This window comes from Ambystoma mexicanum, chromosome 6q (genome assembly GCF_040938575.1).
Source record: "Ambystoma mexicanum isolate Mex_15411 chromosome 6q, UKY_AmexF1_1, whole genome shotgun sequence".
Lineage (NCBI taxonomy): Eukaryota > Metazoa > Chordata > Amphibia > Caudata > Ambystomatidae > Ambystoma > Ambystoma mexicanum.
The window spans coordinates 1,175,183,904-1,175,205,379 of NC_090937.1; the positions used below are offsets into that span (position 1 = coordinate 1,175,183,904).

General features: G+C 48.1%; 1 protein-coding gene across 1 annotated transcript in view; it reads right to left on the reverse strand.

Annotated features, from left to right (window-relative positions):
• WDR19 (WD repeat domain 19) overlaps window positions 1-21,476 on the reverse strand; it is a 2,828,275-nt gene that overhangs the window by 267,199 nt on the left and 2,539,600 nt on the right. The window contains exon 32 of the mRNA XM_069631788.1: window positions 20,844-20,925. Coding sequence (XP_069487889.1) covers window positions 20,844-20,925 — 82 coding nt within the window. The remainder of the gene's footprint in view (window positions 1-20,843; window positions 20,926-21,476) is intronic.

The window sequence follows — 21,476 nt, forward strand, 5'->3', positions numbered from 1 at the left end:
ATTATACGATTTCATTTGAATTTAAAAATAAATAAATATTGCATTTTCACGAACCGGCCTCGTTCATGGTCCATTGTGATCCAGGGTATTTGAAAAAGGGGGTGTGATACGAGTTGTGTACCATCTCAAATTGAATTTGCATAGAATAAAGAAAAAGGCATCTCAGTTGTGCGCTACATACTAGGCTGAGACTAAGGTGTGTGTCGCCCAATTGAAATCCTTAACACAGTATTAGATTAGTTTCTGGTAGACAGAAGCCTGTTTTACCTGTCTAAAACAAACACATGTCATAAAGATAGTTAGTGTAGAATGCTAAAATAGCGTGATTAAAGATGGCACTTTGTAGAAGAAAGAAACGTCATACCCTAATGCATGATGACATCATCGGTTTATGACGTAATTACGTAAATCATCATGGTCATGTAATGACGTTCCGGATGGAAATTAGTATTTTTGTAATAAAGTAGTAGACTACTATAAAGGATTGAGAATCCCTATAGACTATAGATCCAATCATTCTTTCTACCAAAGCGATGGAATAAATAATGCAATTTTTCTTGACAAAACAAGTAACTATATTTATAAAATAGGGGAAAGTGGGTTCTGGAATTGAACACTCCTGTGCTGGGCTCGGTATTTAGGCTGATTTTCTCGATGTCTGATTTTCTCCATGTCTCAGTGCAAGGTCACAGGTGGTAAGAGGTGAACCCACACCTCTTGTACATGACTCGTGGAAAGTGCTGGTTACCTTGCAAGGTAACCAGGACTTTCCATGTATATTTATAAAATGTATCTAGGTGGCAAATTAAGTTGTTATTACACACTTTCATTCTGTGTAAAAAAATGACAAAATGTATCTCAATGCCGGGAGGTAACTTATAAAGATGTATATTAGCAATGTTGAAGAAATTTAAAGTCCTAACATTACAGATTATCACTGTAATTAACAGTCAAGAGTGAGTTTTTAGATCCTTCTCATTCAATAGTTATGTAGTATTTATAGTCAAGACATAGATGCACACAATGTAGAAACTAAGTCAGAGTTTCACAAGAATGCTCCAAAATGAAATTCTTTCTTCATTCCTAGTGGATACATTGAAACAAATGTCTCTATCCAGTACATCTCATGTTGTGTTGTGCAAGTTTCTTGGACATATAGCCGTCCATTGGTAGTTTGTGTACTACCTCAAGAACAACACATTTAAATTGTGCTATATTATGACTTCGATCCTTGAAGTGTCTTGCTACAGTTGATTTCCCATTACTCGTGCAAATGTTAGACTTGTGCTCAGTCCAAGATTTTTTTCTGTGTGATGCTTGGCCTACTTAATAAAGGCCACAAGTGCAACTTAGACCATAGATCACATTACACGTTTCACAGGTTGCATAGTGGTTAAGTTCGATCTTTTTACCAGATTGGGGATGTCTGATGTCTCCTTTCATTATATTATTGAAGTTATGGAAATGTAAACAGGGATATGTGCCCACCTTGGGCTTTTGTAGGAATCTCTGGATGTCTTCACGAAAAGTCTGTTTTAACTAATTTCTCACTGAAGTTCTTTCCACGTTTGTAAGCTATCATGGGTGTTTTTGGGAATAAATGTGTAAGTTGAGGGTCTAGCTGTATGATCTTCCAGTTTTTCTTGATGAGTCTGCTTATGTGGTGACTCAGACTAGAGTATTTAGTTTTAGAAATGAGAGTGTCATCTCAAGTTCTGTTTGTGGTGTTCTCTTAGCCTTGTTCCACTACAGTTCACGGATAGCCTCTTGATAAGAAACAATTCTGTCATAATCTCACATTCTCTCTTTAGAGTGTTATTATCAGAAATGTTTCTTTTTAGTCTTAGAAATTGGCTATAAAGTAGACTATTCTTGATATGTTGGGGATGAAAACCTAAGTAGTGGAGTGTGTTGTTCATGTCTGTTGGTTTTCTGTATATGTTACTGTGATTAAATTCACATTGGAGATTGGAAAGCCTAATCTACACTTCCTAGATGTGGAGCTCACAATATTGGCATAACATATGCATATCTCAAGGCATAAACAAGTATTCCAAAATTGATTAGTCAAAATTGTGAAAATATTTTCTTTTGATTAGCAATCAAACAGATATGAATAGCAAATTTGTATATCCTGACTTTCCATCAGAGCATGCGCAATACATGTGACCCCTGTGCAGCAGTATCGGGTCTAGGACCCTTGCAGCCCCGTCTCAATACTATAGCTAGAGCTATGATGAGAGAATGCCTTAGTTGGACAGGTTACCGAACCCGTCTACCCCAGCAAATTCAACAGGCCTTCCCACTCGGCCCTTAAAAAAATTGAACACTGGGCCGTGGCTTGGAAGCCATGGCGGACAGACTGGCTCAGTGAGAGCTCCCGGCCGCGGCCACGCATCCAGCAACAATGCCCCGGTGTTAACGCAACCTACCCAGGAAAAAGCAGCGCACCCTGATGCGGAAATGTTCAGGAGCATAGCAGCCACATTCTGAGGCCCAATGTCGAGGCCCCCCCCCCCGAGATCTGAAGGTGCCCCCTGCGGAGCGGGAAACGGCGCCGACCCCTGTCTTCAAAATGCCGGTCATCAGTGCAGCCTGTGAGATACAAACCGCCGACCACAATATCCCGCGAGGCTGTTGGGACCCTTCAACCTGAAACGCTGACAAGCAACCTGAGACCCGAGGATATGCCCCACAGCATTTGAGCCGACAGAGCAAAGCAGCCGGAAAGCCTAGCCCCAGCGACCACCGAACCGAGAGCCCTCCTACGTGGACCTCCCTCCCTCTCAGCCAAGGAAGATCCAAGCCGGCGAAGCAGGCCTGATGGCGGGAAGTGGCAGTCCCCCCCACGCCGCCCCCACTCCACGCTGTCTGCTGTTCTGGGCTCGGCGGGTGACACCCCTGACGTGGCCCGACCCCAGCAACCACCGCGATCTGCCTGGTGGCACGGCGGGGGTCCTCTCACACGAGCCCCTCGGTCCCCACCAGGCGGAGGCTGGCGTGTTGTGCCCCGGGTAACCCGCCCTCCCCCCGGACACTCGCCTCAGTCCCGCATACAGACACACAGCAGCGGAGAGCTAGTGAGAGCTCCCATCTAAGCACCCCCCCCCGCCGAGCACCACAGGTCGGCGGAGGATGCGGTGAGGGGCCCCACAACACCAGGTGCAGCAGCCGCCGGACCAGAGAAATGGAAAATTCGCCCAGCACAACGCGTCTTCCCGGTCTTCCGGAGCTCCCGCTCAACCCTCCTTCTCCACGCCCAAGCCCTCGAGCCCCTACCAAGCAGCTCCAGCCCCGGACCTTAGCAGCTAGCCCAAGTGCCAGGGTGGCGGTGGCCAGCTGCCCTCCCCTCATAAGCCACGCAGCAACAGGGGCATGGGCCCACACCCCCGGCGGAAGGTAAGGCGGCACCTGCCGCACCGGGACGGACACACAATCTAACCACCAGCAGGGGACTATTGCCCTGGCCAGGGCATTACTGCCGGCAAGATAGACCAGGAGAGGCCCTGGCAGGAAACCAAGGGGGGCACCATAACAGCCATGCACTTACTGTGGACTCCCACACCCCCTGTGGGAAAACGAGGAACCCGGTTGGGTGGGAAACAGCCCAGACATACCCCACAAGTTAAGCGCTCTTACCCCCACAAGTGAGCGGAGGGCCCAACCAACCCAGCAAGAGGCACCCCCCAACGGGGCCCACACCCTATGAACCCACATAGACCTGTCGCCAGAGGCAGGGCTAGGGGGCCTGCGACCCAAGAGTGTGACAGTAAACTTGATTTCCGGGGGGCGCACCCAGCCCTCGGGCAACCCCAACTAATCCGCTCCACGGTCGGCACCGTATAAAGCGGCGCAAAAAGACCTGAGTCGCTAACACAAGCCCACTGGGGTCCCACCAGACCAGAGCCCCCACTGCGCACCACAATGTCCAGGAACCCTAAGCCAGCAAAGCAAACAGACATTGCAGCCCTACTCACCACACCAACGGCTGAGAAAGCAAAAAAAAGGGGAGCGCTATGAAGGCGCCATAACAGGCTCTGCCCCAGAGGTGCCCCCGGAGCCGACGACGCAAGCAGTCACTAAAGCCGACCTGCAAGACCTCCTCACAGCAAGGAATACCAAAGGGGGACGGCACAAAACAGATCGAGGCGCAACAACATCCACCTGAGGGGAATCCCCACCTTGGTTGCCGATAGCGAACTGGACCAATACGTAAAAGATCTGTTCCGCATTGAACTCCCGGATAGGGGCTGCTATGAGTTTTCTAGTGACAGATTCATGTCTGTGTTGCCTTGAAAATTAAATGAAGTTGTTAAAAAAAAAAAATACCTGTTCTGCTTCATCATAAAACTGTCAGACGAGGCCCCCCTAGAGCGCGACAGGGTGCATAGAACCAGGGCAAGGCAAAACTCCTCCCCCCCCCCGTGATGTCCAGGCCCGAGGGCACTTCTTCAGAGTCAAAGAGGAAATCATGCGGGAGGCCAGAAGCACAGCCCGAATTCTCTTCAGAGACGCTGCAATATCACTGTACCAGGACCTGGCGACAATAACTCTGGCAAAATGGAAAGCCCTCAAGCCCATGGCAGAATGGCTCCACGAGAAGAAAATAGTATACCGGTGGAGCTTCCCCGTGGCCCTGGCCTTCACCTGGCAAAATAGACCGCAGCTGATCTCCTCCCCTAGAGAAGCAGAAAACGTCATGAATCCCGAGGCAGGGGACGAGGAACCTGGCGGAATGGTGCCCAACCCCAGAGGCGCTGGGCGAGTGCCCCTGAACTCGTTGTCCCGAGTCGAGAGACGCCGCAGAATATGTTGTCCTGACCCCAGGAACAAGAAGACGATCAATCGGTAATGCAGAGCCACCAGACATTCCTAGGATCCCACAGGATCGACCCCAGAGATCTGCAGTAACAGCAACCCTAGCCCAAGAGAACTTAAAACCGACACTTCAGGGCAAACCACTTACTACACTGGAAATGCGAGAGGCGCACCGCCTCCATCCTAGCTGGTTGCGTTGGCCCGGCCGCAGGCCCCGTTTGTCTAAGGCTGGACATTAAGACCAAGTTTTTGTTTAAAATGGGAGAATGGAGTCGTGGAGATGGGAGACTAATTCAGAGGAATCGGGAACCCCAGAAACCTAAACCAAGCTACGAAACACGGGCACCGGTGGTGGGGCCGCCCCTATCAGCAACCAGACTTGACCCCGATGGCTACGCCAGATAGGGAAATCACCATGTTGACCTGGAACGTGCAAGGCCTAAACGCCCCAGGCAAGAGAAAATCGGTGGAACGAAAACTCTCCCAATTATCCGCTGACATCGTCTGCCTACAGGAAACTCACCTTCTTACTGCCGATGAAAACCGGATATCCATCCTCAGATACCCAAGGTGCTTCTTCGCCTCCTCTGGCCAAAAAAAGAGACGGGTGGCCGTCCTCCTCAGCCGGGACCTGCCGCTGACTCAGATCACAATCAAAAGAGACCCAGAAGGCCGTCACCTGCTGCTGAAAGGTCTCCTCGTCAACCTCCCCATCACCCTTGCGGCAATCTATTGCTCGAACAGCGCCCAGGACCGCTTCCTCCACAACCTCCTACCAATAATGGCGGCATTCTCCAGGGGCCAACTCCTAATCGGCGGGGACTTTAACCTACCACCAGATCTTGACCTGGACAAAACCCTCCCTCCAACCAGGGAGGACTACACCAAAGCCCTAAGGAATTCCTAAAGGAGACCGGAACCATAGACGCCTGGAGACTGTTCAACAAGAAGGAAAGAAACTACTCGTTCTTCTCGCACGTCCACAGGGGTCACTCACGAATCGACCTACTAGTAACCTCTAGCGAACTCTTCCCCTGCATTGAAGACATCCAGATCGGCCTCAGAGCCATCTCAGATCATGCCCCAATCGGCCTGCGGACCCAGGGAATGCCAGAAGCGCAGAGTTGGACCTGGAAGCTACAAGATCAAACTCTAGCAGATCCTGCCTGCAGAATGGAAATAGCAGAGGCATTTACTAGGCACCAACCGATGACACCTCAAAGGCAATCACATGGGACGCCATGAAACCAGTGATCTGCGGGGTAGCAATCGACTGCACGTCGAGACTCAAGAGACTCAACCAACTGCAGCAAAATAGACTGGAGAAAAGGGTCAAGGAGCTCGAGGACGCCTTAAAAAAACACCAAACTAAAGCCATCGGCCGGGATCTCAAGAGAGCGAAATCCGAATTAGAAATGCACATGGCGGACCGCTCAGCCAATGCTCTGTCGTACACAAAACAATTCTATTATCTAAACAGTAATAAAGCGAATCGCCTCTTGGTGCACAAGCTGAAAAAAGTACACTCACGGAACAACATTCAGTGCCTGGCAGATCCGGAAGGCAACCTATGCTATACAAAACCGGAAAGCCTCGAACTCATGGCACACCACCATAGAGAGACCATGTCGGGGACCCCCACACCCAAACTTGCCCAGCTGAGTTTCCTGGCGCCCACCCAAGGAGCGCCACCAAACCTCCAACTAGAGTCTCTGGAACGCCCAATCACAGCAGAGAAAGTAGGGGGACACTATCCGCACCCTGAAAAACACGGCCCCGGGCCCAGACGGCTTGACAGCCCAGTTTTACAAAAAATACACCAACATCTTGTCCCCCCAGCTGGCAACCCTATTCAACTCTTTCCTCGAAACGGGCTCCACAACCCTGTCAATGGAATAATCTGACAGTCCTTATTCTAAAGCCGGGGAAAGACCGGGCCCAACGCACCTCATACAGGCCGATCACCTTGCTAAACAACGACACCAAGCTGTTTTCTAAGATCTTGGCGAACAGACTAGCGTTGACCCTCCTGCACATTATCCACCCGGACCAAACCGGATTCATCCCAGGCCGCAACACACACGACAAAATTAGGCGAACAATTAACACAATTGAGTCAGCCAAAAGAATGGGATCGGAATTAGTAATCATGTCACTCAACGCGCACAAATCCTTCGATATGCTGGACTGGGGCTACATCAAGGAAACGCTTAGTCATTACAAATTCGGCCCAAACTTCACCAAATGGATCCTATCCAACTACCAATACGCCTACACGCACCTCAGAGTGAACGGAAGCAAGTCTGAAAGAATCACCATCACAAGAGGCACCAGGCAAGGCTGCCCCCTATACCCCTCATATTCGCGCTCTCTATGGAGCCCTTCGCAGACAGAATACGAGCGAATCCGACGATCCACAGCTTCACGATCGGCGGACAGACCTATAAAGTAGCCCTCTACGCAGATGATGTACTCATAACAACCTCTCACCTGGAGGTATCCATGCAAGCAATCTGGCAGGAACTAGAAAGGTTCAAAGAAGCAGCTGTGTTTCAAGTAAATCTTAAGAAGTCGGCAATGATGGGCATCAACGTCCAGAAGAGACGCATGGCCTCCCTGGCGGCCAAACACCCGATCCCACGGACAAAGCAATGTTTCACTTATCTGGGCGTCCAAATGCCAAACAAAACGGAAAGAATTTACAAAACAAACTTCCGCCCGCTTTTTGCTGAACTCCGAAAGGACCTCACCAGATGGCAAAAACAGGAAATCTCGTGGTTCGGAAGGATCACCGCCATAAAAATGAACTTAATCCCAAGACTACTATATCACTGCCTGGCCCTCCCAGTAACAATCCAAAAGAAAGCCATTCAAAAGCTACAGGCAGACCTCCTGAAATACGTCTGGGAGGGGAAAAAAACGAGAATATCAAGACGCATCATGCTCCGGAGCACCGCAACGGGTGGCCTAGGGGTACCGGACGTTGGCAGATACTGCCTTGCGGCCCAGCTCTCCCATGCCTTCGCATGGAAATTGCAGGACCCCCGACCATGCTGGCTAACACTGGAGGACAATTGGTGCCGGCCGCCGATAGAAGACCTACCACACATGAGTAGCCCGAACCACCCCACCAATGCGGAGCCACTGACGGCAACAAGAAACACGGTGTCCAGCTGGAAGAAAGCAGCCCGCCAATGGAACTGCAGAACCACGATAGGCCCCCTCACACCCATCTGGAACAACCCAGGCTTCTCCCCAGACGTCACCCCGAACAGCTTCGGCAGGTGGAAAGCGGGAGGCCTTCGCGTCATAACGGACTTCTTCGAAAACGGCAGCCCCCTCAACTTTGAAGCCTGCAAAGCCAAGTTCCAAGTCCTGGAAACGGAAAGATTCAGATACGCACAGCTCAGGCACTGGCTATCAAGCGAAGGAATCAAGCAAGGCGGAAGCAGAGAACTATCTGCCCTAGAGAAAACCCTCACTTCCACCCCCCGCCCCAAGGGAAGGTGGCCACCCTGTATAAACTACTAGATAAAACGGACCCCAATAAGAAGGATCCCTACATGATATAATGGGAAAAGGACATAGGCAGAGAGATCAACCCAGCACAATGGGACCACATCTGGGCCCGGGTGCACAAAAGCTCCAAATGTGTTACCAACAAAGAAGGAGCCTTCAAGGTGTGTTACAGATGGTATTGAACCCCGGAAATTCTCAACAAATGCAACCCCTCCATCCCTTCACACTGCTGGAGAGGATGCTCAGAAAAAGGCACGCTATACCACCTACTATGGGCCTGCCCGAAAGCGACCCAATTCTGGAGGAATGTCCTCGACCAAATCAAATCAATCACAGGCCTCACAATCCCGTGGGACCCGGAATAGTCCTGCTGGGATCGACAGGCGAGGGACAATTTCCGCTAACAGGTCGTCTGGCGGATCTCTGTTCTCACCTCCTAACGGCAGCAAAAATATCGATCGCCAGGCTCTGGAAACACCCCGAGGGCCCCTCAATACCAATGTGGTGGGCCAAATGCTGGGATATAGTCGCAGCAGAGAAAATCACGGCCATGCGCTTCGATAACAGAAGCAAATTTTACCAAACATGGGGCCCATTCCTAGATTACACGCAGCAATTCCCGGGCGTGGCAAGGCAGCCCCCAACCCTGCGATGGATGGAGAAGCTCAACTGAGAACAATTGACGGAGGCGAAGCGGAGACCCACTCCCGAGGCCAGGCCGGAGCCCAACACCGACAATCCCCCAACCTTCCGGGCTGCAGGGCGTACCCAGAACTAGGGGGTGGCCCCCCCCTCCCGCCCTGAGACTGTGTAGCAAAAAAGTCTACTGATACAGCTCATTGCTCAAATTGACGCTCCCCGTGTCTCCTCTCTCCCGTCCTCTCCCACTGTTCCTTTTTCGGACTTCAGTTCTATTGTTTTGCCAACTTTGTTGAAATTGAACTCCAATATCACCTTAGATCCGACATCTATTCGAAAAGCTGCATGTCTCTCTTCATTTTGTACTATTTGTTGGTTCTTTTGTCAAAATAATAAAAAGAAATTTTGAAAAAAAAATAATAATAATATTGAACACTATATAAGCTATCGACAGAGCATTTAAATTGGATACTCCAGGAGTAGACAAGGCAACAAAATGGGGTTACTAGCTTTAGATGCACACAGAACCTTCGATAGGCTAGAATGGTCACTTCTTAACAACACAATAAAGGGATTTCGCCCCATCTTGTTTTCTATATCTCTGCCAGCTTCACCTCCCCCTCAAACAAATTATGTATAAACTGCTCCATGCCTGAATCAATTCCTATAAAGAGGGGAACTCGACAGGAGGGTCCTCTATCCCAACTTCTTTTTGCCCTATCAATGGAGCCTTTCGCTCACAGTAACAAACAAATACATAGGCTCTGTGATATCCTCACTCCCCACAAGATATCCCTATACGCAGATGACATTCTCCTAAGCCGAATGGAAATTGAGAGTTCCATACCGGAATAAATGCATGAATTGGAGGACTTCAATAACGTCTCCGAGTTCAGAGTGAACCACTCGAAATCTAACAGACTAAATATCCACATTCCCCAACCCATTCTAAAAAGGCAGGGCTCAATTTTTCATTCAAATGGACCTCCAAATCCATAGAATAGCTGGCCGTTCCTATAACTCCTAGATTAGCGGGACTCTACCAAACCAATATTAAGCCTCTATTTGAAGAGTTAGCATTAGACCCTGAATGGTGGATGTCCCCGGAAACTTCCTGGCTGGGTCGCATATCGACAGTTAAAATTAACCGGATTCCTAGAGTCCTATATGTTTGTCATGGGCTCTCCATACGGTATCCTGTTACCCCCAACTCATTGCCTTCAACAAAAAAATAAAAATCATATGGGCACCGAAGCACCCGAGATGGTTCGATGAATCTTATGACAAGATGGGCCCAAATGGGAGGTCTGGTGGTTCCTGACATTAAAATATATATTTGGGTCTCACATATAGCCTCATTGTTTCAATGGACCAATCTGGAATCTCCCCCATGTGGGGTACAATTCGAACACGAAGTATGAAGGGATGGCTTAGAGTCCCTCCTTAACCTCAGTACCTCTGCTAGAGCAGCAAGTGGGACCATTCTCACATCTACAAAACTTACCCTTAACTACTGGAATAAAGTTAATATGTTATGGTCTGTTGGCAGTAGCTTGGGGCCTCAGTCATCCATCATGCAGAATCCAGAATTGACCTAAGCTCTGCATAATCCTTCCTTTAATGCCTGGAGAAATGGAGGATTAAAACCCCTAAAACAAATATAGAAGCAGATTACTGTTCCAGATTTGGAGGCCTATAAGACAAACTTCTGTCTTTCTGAGCAAAGAAAATTCCATTACACCCAAATCTGACACTGGCCCACCAACTCACTTAAAAGGCTGCAGGAATTGGAGCTCATCCTTTTTTTGTCTACTTAAAAAGCGCATATCATGCCTATATAGGCTGCTAGATAACCTTGATTCAACCAAGAGTCTATTATATGAAGGAAGAAGCATTGGAGACCCAGTTTAGACCCGAATCCTATATTCGAACCAGGGCACATAAGTCATCCCGTTGCCTCACAAACAGGGAATGCGCCTACAAAACCAACAACAGGTGGTATCTCCCGCCATCTCACATTCATGCAATTTCTCCTATCTTACTCCCCATTATGCCGAAGAGGTTGCAGAAAAATGGGAACACTTGCTCATATGTGGTGGTTCTACCCAAAAGCTAAGATCGTCTGGAATGAGATTTGTTCTAGAATAATAGATATCAAAGGCAGAGCCCTTCCATAGACCATTTGGGGGTGGTCCTAGGGGATGTAGTAGAGGAGATACACGCAATGTTGGGTCCAACAGCCACATTAATGATCCAGTTCTTCATAGCAGCCCAACTAACCCCGGCTAAGGATTGGAAAACTCAGGAAAGCTGTGTGGATCAAAGTGTGGGAAATTGTGGCCATGGAAAATATTGCAGACCTCGCCTGCACTGTTTTCAAAAATACATAAAAATATGGTCCACAACTGGTATTTAGGCCCTCTTTCTTCTTCCTTTGGACTGTTTTAGAAGATTTAATGTACAATCTGATTCATTCATGTTACACGATTATTTAACATATCACCTGAATTACCCTGACTTGTTTTTAATATTGTATTATTTTGTACCAGAAGCACAGTTTAGATGTATAAAATGAAAATACAAGTTTATTAAAAAACGAACCTGCCCAATGGGAAAGCCCCGGGAGAAGACTAGTTTAAAGTGTGTATTTATAAGATTTTTCCAGAGTAGCTGGCTCCTTTTCTCGCTAAGTTATTCGATGACATAACGTGAGGCAAACGCCTTCCATGCATGATGCTACAAGAGCTAATTTCACTAATTCCGAAGGAGCGAAGGGAAACTATACAATACAGATCTTACAGATCTAGCGCCCTCTCAAATACTAATATTAAAATTCTGGCCAAATTGCTGGCAAATAGGCTAAATAAAGATTTACCTAAGCTGATACATGGAGATGAGGTTAGCTTTATTCAGGGATGGTATGGAGCGGAGAATACTAGTAAAACTCTCAACTTGCCACATCTGGCTCTGGAGTGAGCAGGTTTCTGCCTCATTTCAGTCGAAGCCGAAAAGTGGATTGACAGCATAGAGTGGCCATTTCTGGAAGCAGTCCTGGAAAGATGGGGGATAACCACAAGTCTTGGGTAGCAGCACAGTGTATGAGGGTCCGAAAGCAAAGGTCCCGGTTAGTGATGTAATCTCAAAGGGATTCCAACTGCCTAGTGGGACGTAACAGGGGCGCCACTCTTTCCCCCCTCCTGATTGCTCTTGTGGTTGAACCCCAAGCCAGTGTGCCTTGTGAAAATAACCAAATTCAGAGAATTTGCTGTGGAGAACTGTAATTCAAATTACACTTTTTGCAGATGATGTGCTCCTTAATTGATCTCTATTGATCATGATGTGAATTTTTACATACAACAGTAATGGACGAGGGCCATGCATGTGGGGATTTGTCAGGGATCCAGGGTTTTGTAAGCAGACAGGGTGGAAGACATGAAGTCGTAGATGCGTGAGGTTGGAATTTGGAGGGGCAATCACTAGAATATTTGGGAATAATAAATACATGTGAATTACATACATTGTATAATATGAACTTTCAACCTACTTTGAAAACTCCAAGAGCGGTTTAAAGAGCTGAGACAGGTTGGTACATTCATGGCTAGGGAGGATGGCCAAACTTAAAATGTTGTTTACACAAACGTGTCACCCCTCTAGAGCTCGGCAACAGAGGAAATAGCCCAAAGTAATACTGATTACATTAATACACTGCCAATTCACCAAACATATATTTATCTTTATTATTTCATATACAAATCATCAATTTTGTTTAAAAACTATTTATATGCCTATTTCATGAACTGCAGGAATATAAATTACAGTCTAATACCTTGAGTTGCAATCCGAAAGAAAAAAGAACACAAGACTAGTAGAACATTGTATAGTCATTTTGAGTACATTTAAAAAGGGGGGCTCTTCTAACTAGTCAGTAAACACACTCTGGTCTCTTTTCTGTTGTATGGGATGCATAAACATTTATGCATGATTGAACCCAATAAAAAAAAATAGAAAATCATATGAAAAACGTTCAATGGCCACCATCAATGTTGCGCCGCTCTCAATCTAAATATTGAACGCACTGAAACAATACCATAGAAAATTACACATCAATGCACACAATAACTACGCTGCGCCCAATGCACGGTACGTTGACAAAATGAATAATACTACATGAAACAACAAATGCATCAAAATGAGTTCAAATTTCCCATCACTTCACCGCAATAAGCGAGATTCCTCATCTTGATAGATATCCTCGTCCTGCTCTGCTGTTCAGAAACCTTTTCGAAAGGGGGCGTAGTGGACCTCAACTTGACCGTCGATCCGTCTTGCTCGGTGCTCGATCGTCAGCTCCGGACGTGACATCAGGCGTCGTATGTATAGCATGTTACTACGCCCCATGCTTCAGTTGGAGCAAGTTACTTACCTATAACTATTCTTCTTCAGCATGGGTCTGGCATGGATTCACATGCTCATGAATATTCCCCGTCGTCAGGCCGGGAACTCTCGGTAAAAGAAAAGCAGTTTCACTTTCACTTACAAACTGTATTTCTCCTATAAACCAATCATTGTCCTCTGGGTCACACTGCCACCAGCCAATGACAGTCCTTTCCCTAAGCCCCTCCTCTGGCAGCCATCTTTCGGATGTGGTAAGCATGTAAAGTGTCAGTATGACCAAGAAGAGCCGCAGAGGGGTAGGAGGGAGGGTTCGCATGTAAATCCATGCCAGACCCATGCTGGAGAACTATAGTTACAGGTAAGTAACTTGTTCCTTCTCCAGCATGGGGTCTGGCATGGATTCACATACTCATGAAATACATAGCAGTACAACATTACACAACGACGGGAGGTGGTCAGGCACAACAGAAGCAATTACTTTTACCTCAGGAACAGACTCAAGAAAACAGGGTTGCGTAGCACTGCTTGGCCGACTCTGGACTCCTCTCTGGAATCCCTGTCGCTGCAGTAGAACTTCATGAAGGTGTGCATGGACCTCCACATAGCAGCCCTGCAGATATCCAGCAGGGGCACACCAGACAGGAACGCCGTTGTCGCAGCAATCGCTCTGGTGGAGGGGGCTCTCGGACAGCCAGGCAGCGGTCGGTTCACCAACCGATGACAGTGTGTGATGCAGCCGAAGAGCTACCTTGAGATGGAAGCCTTGGACCAGGCCTTCCCATGGTTCACAGGACCAAAGTTCACGAACAGTTGAGAAGTCTTCCAAAAACTCTTTGTGCGTGTCACATAGAAATGAATAGTTACTCACTGTAGTGACTAACGTACTCTTAATCCGTAGTCCCCTTTCCTCCATACTGCATGGGCGTCCCACGCGAGGTACGGGAGACAGAACCTTTTTCACCAGAAAAAATGCCTTTTAAATTTAGAGGCGCGCAGAGGCGGAGGTCAGTGAAGAGGGTGGGTAAGACTATTTCCTCGTTGAGATGGAAGGAGGAAGTCACATTGGGTAGGAAGTTTTATAGGCGGGAAAAGCCTGTGGAAGCCCCCCAAGTGTTGTTTGATCACCGGGTTGGCAGAGGAGGAGAGGCCCTCCTCTGAATTCCTTATAAGCCCCTATGGCTGCCGGATAGGTGCGGCAAGTATCAACCTGTACGCCGGAATGGAAGAGGTGTGCCGAAAAGGAGAGCACATAGTCCATGGTACACCCAAGGGGATCGATCTCCCTATAGTCGGCACAATGACAAAATCTAGACCATTTACTCTTATACTGGCTACTAGTAGCCTTGTTTCTAGCACCCTGGATGCTCTCTAGGTTAGCCTGAGATAGGCTCAAGTGCTTTAGAGTAACTTGCTCAGGAACCACGCTGCAAGGGCTAGTTTGTGAGGAGCAGGATGGAGTACTCTGCCCCCCTGCTGGGTAAGGGGAGCAGCTGGGCCCAGCGGTAGGTGAATGGGTGGTCTGTCCGACAGGCTGAGTAGCTCGGAGAACCACGGCTGAGGTGCTGAGATTCCTTTATCCTGCAGATCACCCCTTGTACCCCAGGGGTGTAGGCGGGAAGGCGCATGCCGACATGTAGTTCCATTTTATTTGCAATGTGTCTCCCAGCGAGCCGGGGCCCTGCCCTTGCCAGGAGCGAACTACCACTATTTCCTGTTGACCCGGGAGGCAAAGAGATCCACCTGTGGATGCCCCACCTGAGGAAAATCTCCTTCAATACCAGGTCGTTCAATTGCCACTCGTAATTGTCCGCCCCCAGTCTGATGGGCCTGTCTGCTTCAAGGTTGGATTCCCCCGGGAGGTGGACCGCCCTGGAGGTAGATGTTGTTCTCTGGAGCCCCCTCCCACATGCTGACTGCTCGGTTGCACAACAGAGGGGATTTGGTACCTCCTTCTTGTTGACATAGTACTTGCCAGTGGAGTTGTCTGTCTGGATCAGAACTGTTTTGCCCCTGATAAGGCCCTGAGAGCCAGCCATATGGCCCCCAATTCTAGCCCATTTGTGTGGGAATCCTGCTCCTGCTGAGTCCAGACTCCATGGACACTGTGTTTGGCCAGAGTGGCTCCCTTGTAGTCCGCGGACCACCACTGGGGCTCCGAGTGGCGAAAAGGAGGACTGCTGACTGGCTCCGCTTCGGAGCCCTTTTCCTGATTCCATGATGCTGCAAAATGCAGCTGTAATCTCCTCATCCTGAGCCTTGTGTGAGGTACGGCCAACCGGAGCACTGCCATAAGACCCAAGAGGTGTTGGTACCACCAGAGTGAGGTGACTGTCCTGGAGAGGAAGTGAGCTGTGGCTTTCTTAATGGCCACAATCTTGTCCTCCAGGGGAACCGTTCTCACTGAGCTCCTGTCCCATATGAGGACCAAAAAGGTCAGTGTGGTGGACCCGGGAGAGCGGCAAGGCATAAAAGGCTGCCTCAAACACTCCTACAGGTAAGATCACAATGTATGTGGGACCAGGAGCAGTGAACCGAGCTAGCAAATATTTGTTGGGGTCCACTGTCTGCATTACTGTTGAAGACAGTGGGCAGACCTGCTACAGACGAAAAGTGGAACTGGTAGCATGCCCTTAGACCGCTGCTGAGAGGTGCCAGAGCGCATAGTTGGCAAGGCCGGGTCTCGTGGGACTGAAGGTGGCCACAGATGCTGCAAACGAAGGCCCAGATAAACTGCTGCAAATCAAAGTAGCCTGGGACACCGCCACAGGCAATAAGGTAGTGCCCAGAAAACGAAAGCGCATGGATGCTGGTGCATAAGGGTGGGCAGACCTTTGCTGGAACAAGCATTGCAGACCATTGAACCCTGCTGGGGGTGCTCCCTTGGTACTACTACCCGGGCACAGGGGTCCGACAACAGCCAACCGTGGTGCAAGGCCATTCTGAACCTGCAGAGTGGCGGCATGAAGACTTGAGAGAGTTATGTCTTGCGTCCACGGCTAGAGCTGCACCCGGTGGGGGCTGCCGCAGCAGAAAACTACTAAACGGCCTGCCAGGGAAAGACAGAACCACGCATATGCCTAACAAACATCACTGCAGCAAGGGCAAACAAACATGGAGGCGTTTGTCAAGGGAGATGCAGACAAGGGGACTGGGCCGATCCTGGCTACGCAAGGTGGCGCAACAACCTTGCAGGGTGAAACACGTGAAGAGAACCATATCCTTGCTGCCATTGCCCCACTAAAGCATGTCTAGAGCAAAAGGTGGACGCTGTCATTGTGGACGTGGGGCTATTAAGGCAAGACGTACGGACCCTGTCGGACCGGATGGGAATGGTGGAGACACAGGTGCGAGAAAGCACGTCTAACGTCGCAACCACCCCAAGCACAGATGTCTGTACTGGACGCCACGATGGGCATACTAATGCACTGAGTGGAGGACTCAGAGGGAAGAGCCAGGCAGAATAACATAAGGATCCTTGGACTATCGGAAAGGGAGGAAGGTGATGACCCAAGAACCTATGTCAAAAACATACTCCTGCAAGAGGTGGGCCCGGGGACACTAACTCAGGGTTTCATGGTGGAAAGGGCGCATAGATCCCTGGAAGCCCCACCACGGCCGATGATAGCAAGAATCATGAATTACAAAGACAGAGAGAGGATCCTGACCTTCTCAAGAGCAGGGGGAAGCATAGTACGGGGGTCTGTGAAGCTTGCTATTTACCCAGATTATACAATGCTGGTACAAATGCAGAGGGCTATGTTTGGCCCTACGAAACAATGCCTGGGAGAGCGAACGCGAGATGCATGCTAATATACCTGCCGAAACTCAAAGTGATCCACAAGGGAAAGTCCCACTTCTTCGAGGACACAGAAGTTGTGCACTCTTGGGTGGACGCTAAGGGGATAGCAAAGCTCCCGGATAGGAGAAACCTAGCCCTGTGATTGCCGAAGATGAGGAGGTGGCGAGCTATCAACCCTAAGATGTCTTAAGGCAAAAATGGGGTGCTATATGCAGGAGCAGACATTTGGAGATGGAGAGATCTGTATTGGGGGCGCAGGCAGTTGCCCGAGCAGGCTGCTGGGACACCCCAGTGGACATGCTGTTTTGGATGCCCGTTTTAATGCATCACGCTGCTGCGTGCCTCCCAGGTGGGGATGGAGGGGAGTCGGTAAAGCAGCGGAGCCCAAGCACATGTTACGATGCAGGGTTGTTGGTTTTTTGGTCAGGGAGTGATGGAGGGCGAATATTATCCAAGAAGGATCTGGTATCACCACCCTTTGTGAGGTGGAGTTGTTCTAGTTTTAGTTGTTTGTATCTTAGAAAGTGGTTTAACAGGCATGGAAGGGCATAGCGCCTGGGTTACAACATGTTCGGGGGAGACTGGTTGCAGGACTGGGGGCGGGCCGGTAGCAGGAAGGCAAAGGAGGCAGACTGGAAAAGCTGGAGAAGATGGGTGGAGCTGCTGTACAAACGAACCCAGGCCAGAGTGCCGACTGGAAGATGGATATCTGGGGAATGGGAGCTGCACAGAGGCACTAGCCAGGGCTGCCCACAGTCTCAGATGCTTTTTATCTTAGCTTTAGAACCACTGGCAGTCTTTCTGTGTAAAAACTAAGAAGAGGGCGGGAGAATGTTAGGTGGAGTCTGGCACTTAATTTCAATGTACGATATGCTGATTTTGTACACTCGCCAGCTGAGAACTTAACTCACATACTGGACATAACAGACCAGTGTGAAGGGCTTTCAGGCATCCAAGTAAGTGGAGAAAAGTACTGCCTGTTCTCACTTGTAGGTCTTGTGGGGGTGAGCCAGGACAACCTACCTGACTTGGGGCTGAAGTGGCAGGTACAGACTTTCCAGTACCTGGGGGTCAATGACATGGCCACAACCCATAAATATAACACGCAGAGGGTCCTAGATGGTCCTAGATGGTGTTTATAGGTCAATGTCTTTTTGGCAGCATTTGCACCTGTCGGTGATGAGGAGAGAAGCTTTGCTTAAGATGGTTGTGTTACCCCCGTCTACTATATCACTTTATTAAATGCCCATATAACATCCCCAAAACATTTTTTGCACATTTGGATTCGAAGGTGCTGACATTTCTACGGGGGAATGACAGATGTAGGATTGCACTGAATGTCTTGCAGGGAAATTAGATCAGGGTGGAATATGGCTGCCTAACTTTGAGCTGTATTGCCTGGCACGACAGCTACAGTTTGTGACTAGGTGGCTGGCAGACGAGACCACGCTGGACTCTGGGCTCCTGCATCAGTCAACAGGCGGATGGGGAGAATAGCTCAGGGGCAACGCGCTTGCTTTGGAAGCAAGACGACGCGGAGCAACACAGGTTCAATCCCCGGGTCTGCCCTTAGAAACCTCTGGGAATTAAGTGTGTTACAAATAACCAATTATTATTATATTACTTCTTAAAAGAGGTCCTGTGGACGACAGATTTAGAGGTCAAGATGGTAACTTGGCACCTGCAAGTGGATATAATATGGCACAGGGTATGGAAATGGATGGGGGCTGGGAATCCATACTCCCCGAACATACCTTCGCAGGGAAAGGGCGAGACCCTGTGATACAGATAAGAAGGCATTTTGAGACACACGGCATAGCCACGATAGGGGACTTGCAGGTAGATGGGAAACTGGTGGACTTTGGAACATTGATGGAGCATGCTGGCATACAGCGGGGACAGTATTTGATGCATCAGACCCTGGTCAAAAGCATCCAGAGGAGATGGGCCAGCTTCAAAGATGGAATAGAGGGAGACCAGGTGCTCGGCACACTTTGCGACATTGTGGCAGACACACGGTTTCTAGATTATATGAATCGCTGCTGTCTACAACCAGAACATTGGAACGCAGAGATGGGAGGCGTATGTTGGAAGAGCGCTCACTGATGCAGAATGGCTGCACGCACTGGGCTACACTAAGTAAGTGTTGAGAAATTCTAGATTTAAGCTTATCCAGCTGTATGTGTTGCACAGAACCTACTTGATCCCCCCACAGGATCTCAAAATGTAAGGGTGCGGGAGTCTTGAACTGCACCAGATGCAAATATGAGATTGCTGATTTCTTCCATATGTTTTCATCATGTCCAGTCATCAGCAGGTTCTGGCAGGGGGTGGCGACCAGTGCTGCAAGCGGGGGGATAGTGATGCAGACATGGTCCCTTGAAGCATACTTGTTAGGCGTTTACCCTAGGAGTGGAGGGCTTGCGAGACATATCACCAGTATGAAAGATCTTATTTGTATTTTGGCCAAGCAACGGATAGCTGTGGCCTGGAAGGCACCTAAGGGACCCATATTCGAAGCCTGGCGGGCTGACAGGGAAAGGGGGCTCTAGCCGAATCTGTGGCCTGGTGCGGTGCAGCACAAAGTGGGTCAGGGGAAGGAAGTTCGGATGTGAATGCTTGGGATGTACTGGTGCAGCCAATGTTCCCTCCATCGGATGCGCTACCACCATATGCTATCACATTGTATCATGGTTAACTTTAATTGCACTGTTGGCATGGAATGGGGATGGAGCGTTGGGGAAAAAAGACCACCGGGGAAAATCCAGATGAGGCTGCAAGACTCATTAGACAAATAAGAAACAGTAGATGTAACTCACAGCCTAGGAGCTGGAAGGGCGACCCTGGGACTGTTGAGCACTAGCCTCCATGATGTGACAGGAGGCTTGTACGTGGCTGGCGGTCAAGGGCCTGTGGCCAAGAGAGTCAAGGAAAGGCCTTGAAACCTTGGATGTAGAGGATAGCGAATGTGAGGGGAAGGTTGTAAATTGTCACAGAAGTGCTAGTGAGAGAGGAAGCTGATCAGCCATCATCTAAATGTAACTTCTTTTTCGAAATGTGTAGTTTTTGTGTTCTGTTTATTAAATGCCAATAAAGAGTTTAAAAAATAAAAGTGTGTCAATCTGCTGACAAGGATTTTAATTTATGATTTTAAAGTAAGGTGGTTTTAGAGTTATGTACAAAGGTAGCGTTGACATGTTTTTGTTTTATTTATTTACTTTTGACTGCATTTATTTGTTTATTCTTTGTTTGAATACTCCTCTTTTTGTTTCCTTTTTTATTTTCCTTTAAATTGTATTAGATGTGAAAGAGAGTGTAAAAGGTTTCATTGTAAACTGAAAACACTTTCGTAATAAATTTAAAAAAAAAGATTTTTTTTAAAAGTAACCAACTCCTGCACCTAAAACTTCCCTATTTCAGACTTGAGATTACAGGAGTATGCACATCATTCTTTAACACATTCATTGTAATTCTCGTATCGTGATTGGTTTGAGTAATGTTGATCTGTATCACCCCCATGAAATAACTATTACCAGTTAATAATAACGAATATAAAATTAAATACAGAGCAAAAATAATGGTATGATCCAAACATTACCTAAACACCCTGTCAACAAAGAAGATACAGTCAGAATAAAAAACTATATGTTTGTCGAAATATTTATTTACTTACGTGAAGGGAATTTGCTTATATTGTTGGCTACTCTAATTAGCATGCGTGCCCCCTTCATGTGATCTCCACGTTTAACATGAATCTAAAAAGGAGAATAGAGATGTATTAAAGTATTACAACACATTTTTATAAACTTACAAATACTTCTACAGTAAATGATTTTCAGTACTTTTCGTTGTTTCTTAAGTGGATACAGATTTGTCAGGCAGATGCATTTTCTTCTACAAAGTAAACATCCAGGTAAAGTAGAATCCAGAAAAGATTAAACGCCACATAAGGCACAAGGTGGTTCAGACTCCATTTCCATTGCTCAACTTTCCCACCTCCCCCTCCCCTACCTGAAGTCTAATAGACGCAGTAGCTTTACTGCACTGGAAACAAGGCATGTAAGATGCCTCTAAAGAAAGGTGGGGCTGGGAGGCAACAAAACATCTGAAAACATCAGATGGCCACCAACGCAAGCCTGACATGGGATAACCGACAAACTATGAGGAGACACACACATTGCACTGATAAAAGAAAAATGAGACGTCTCCTAATAGACGCAGTACCTTTACCGCACTGGAAACAAGGCATGTAAGATGCCTCTAAAGAAAGGTGGGGCTGGGAAGCAACTAAACATCTGAAAACATC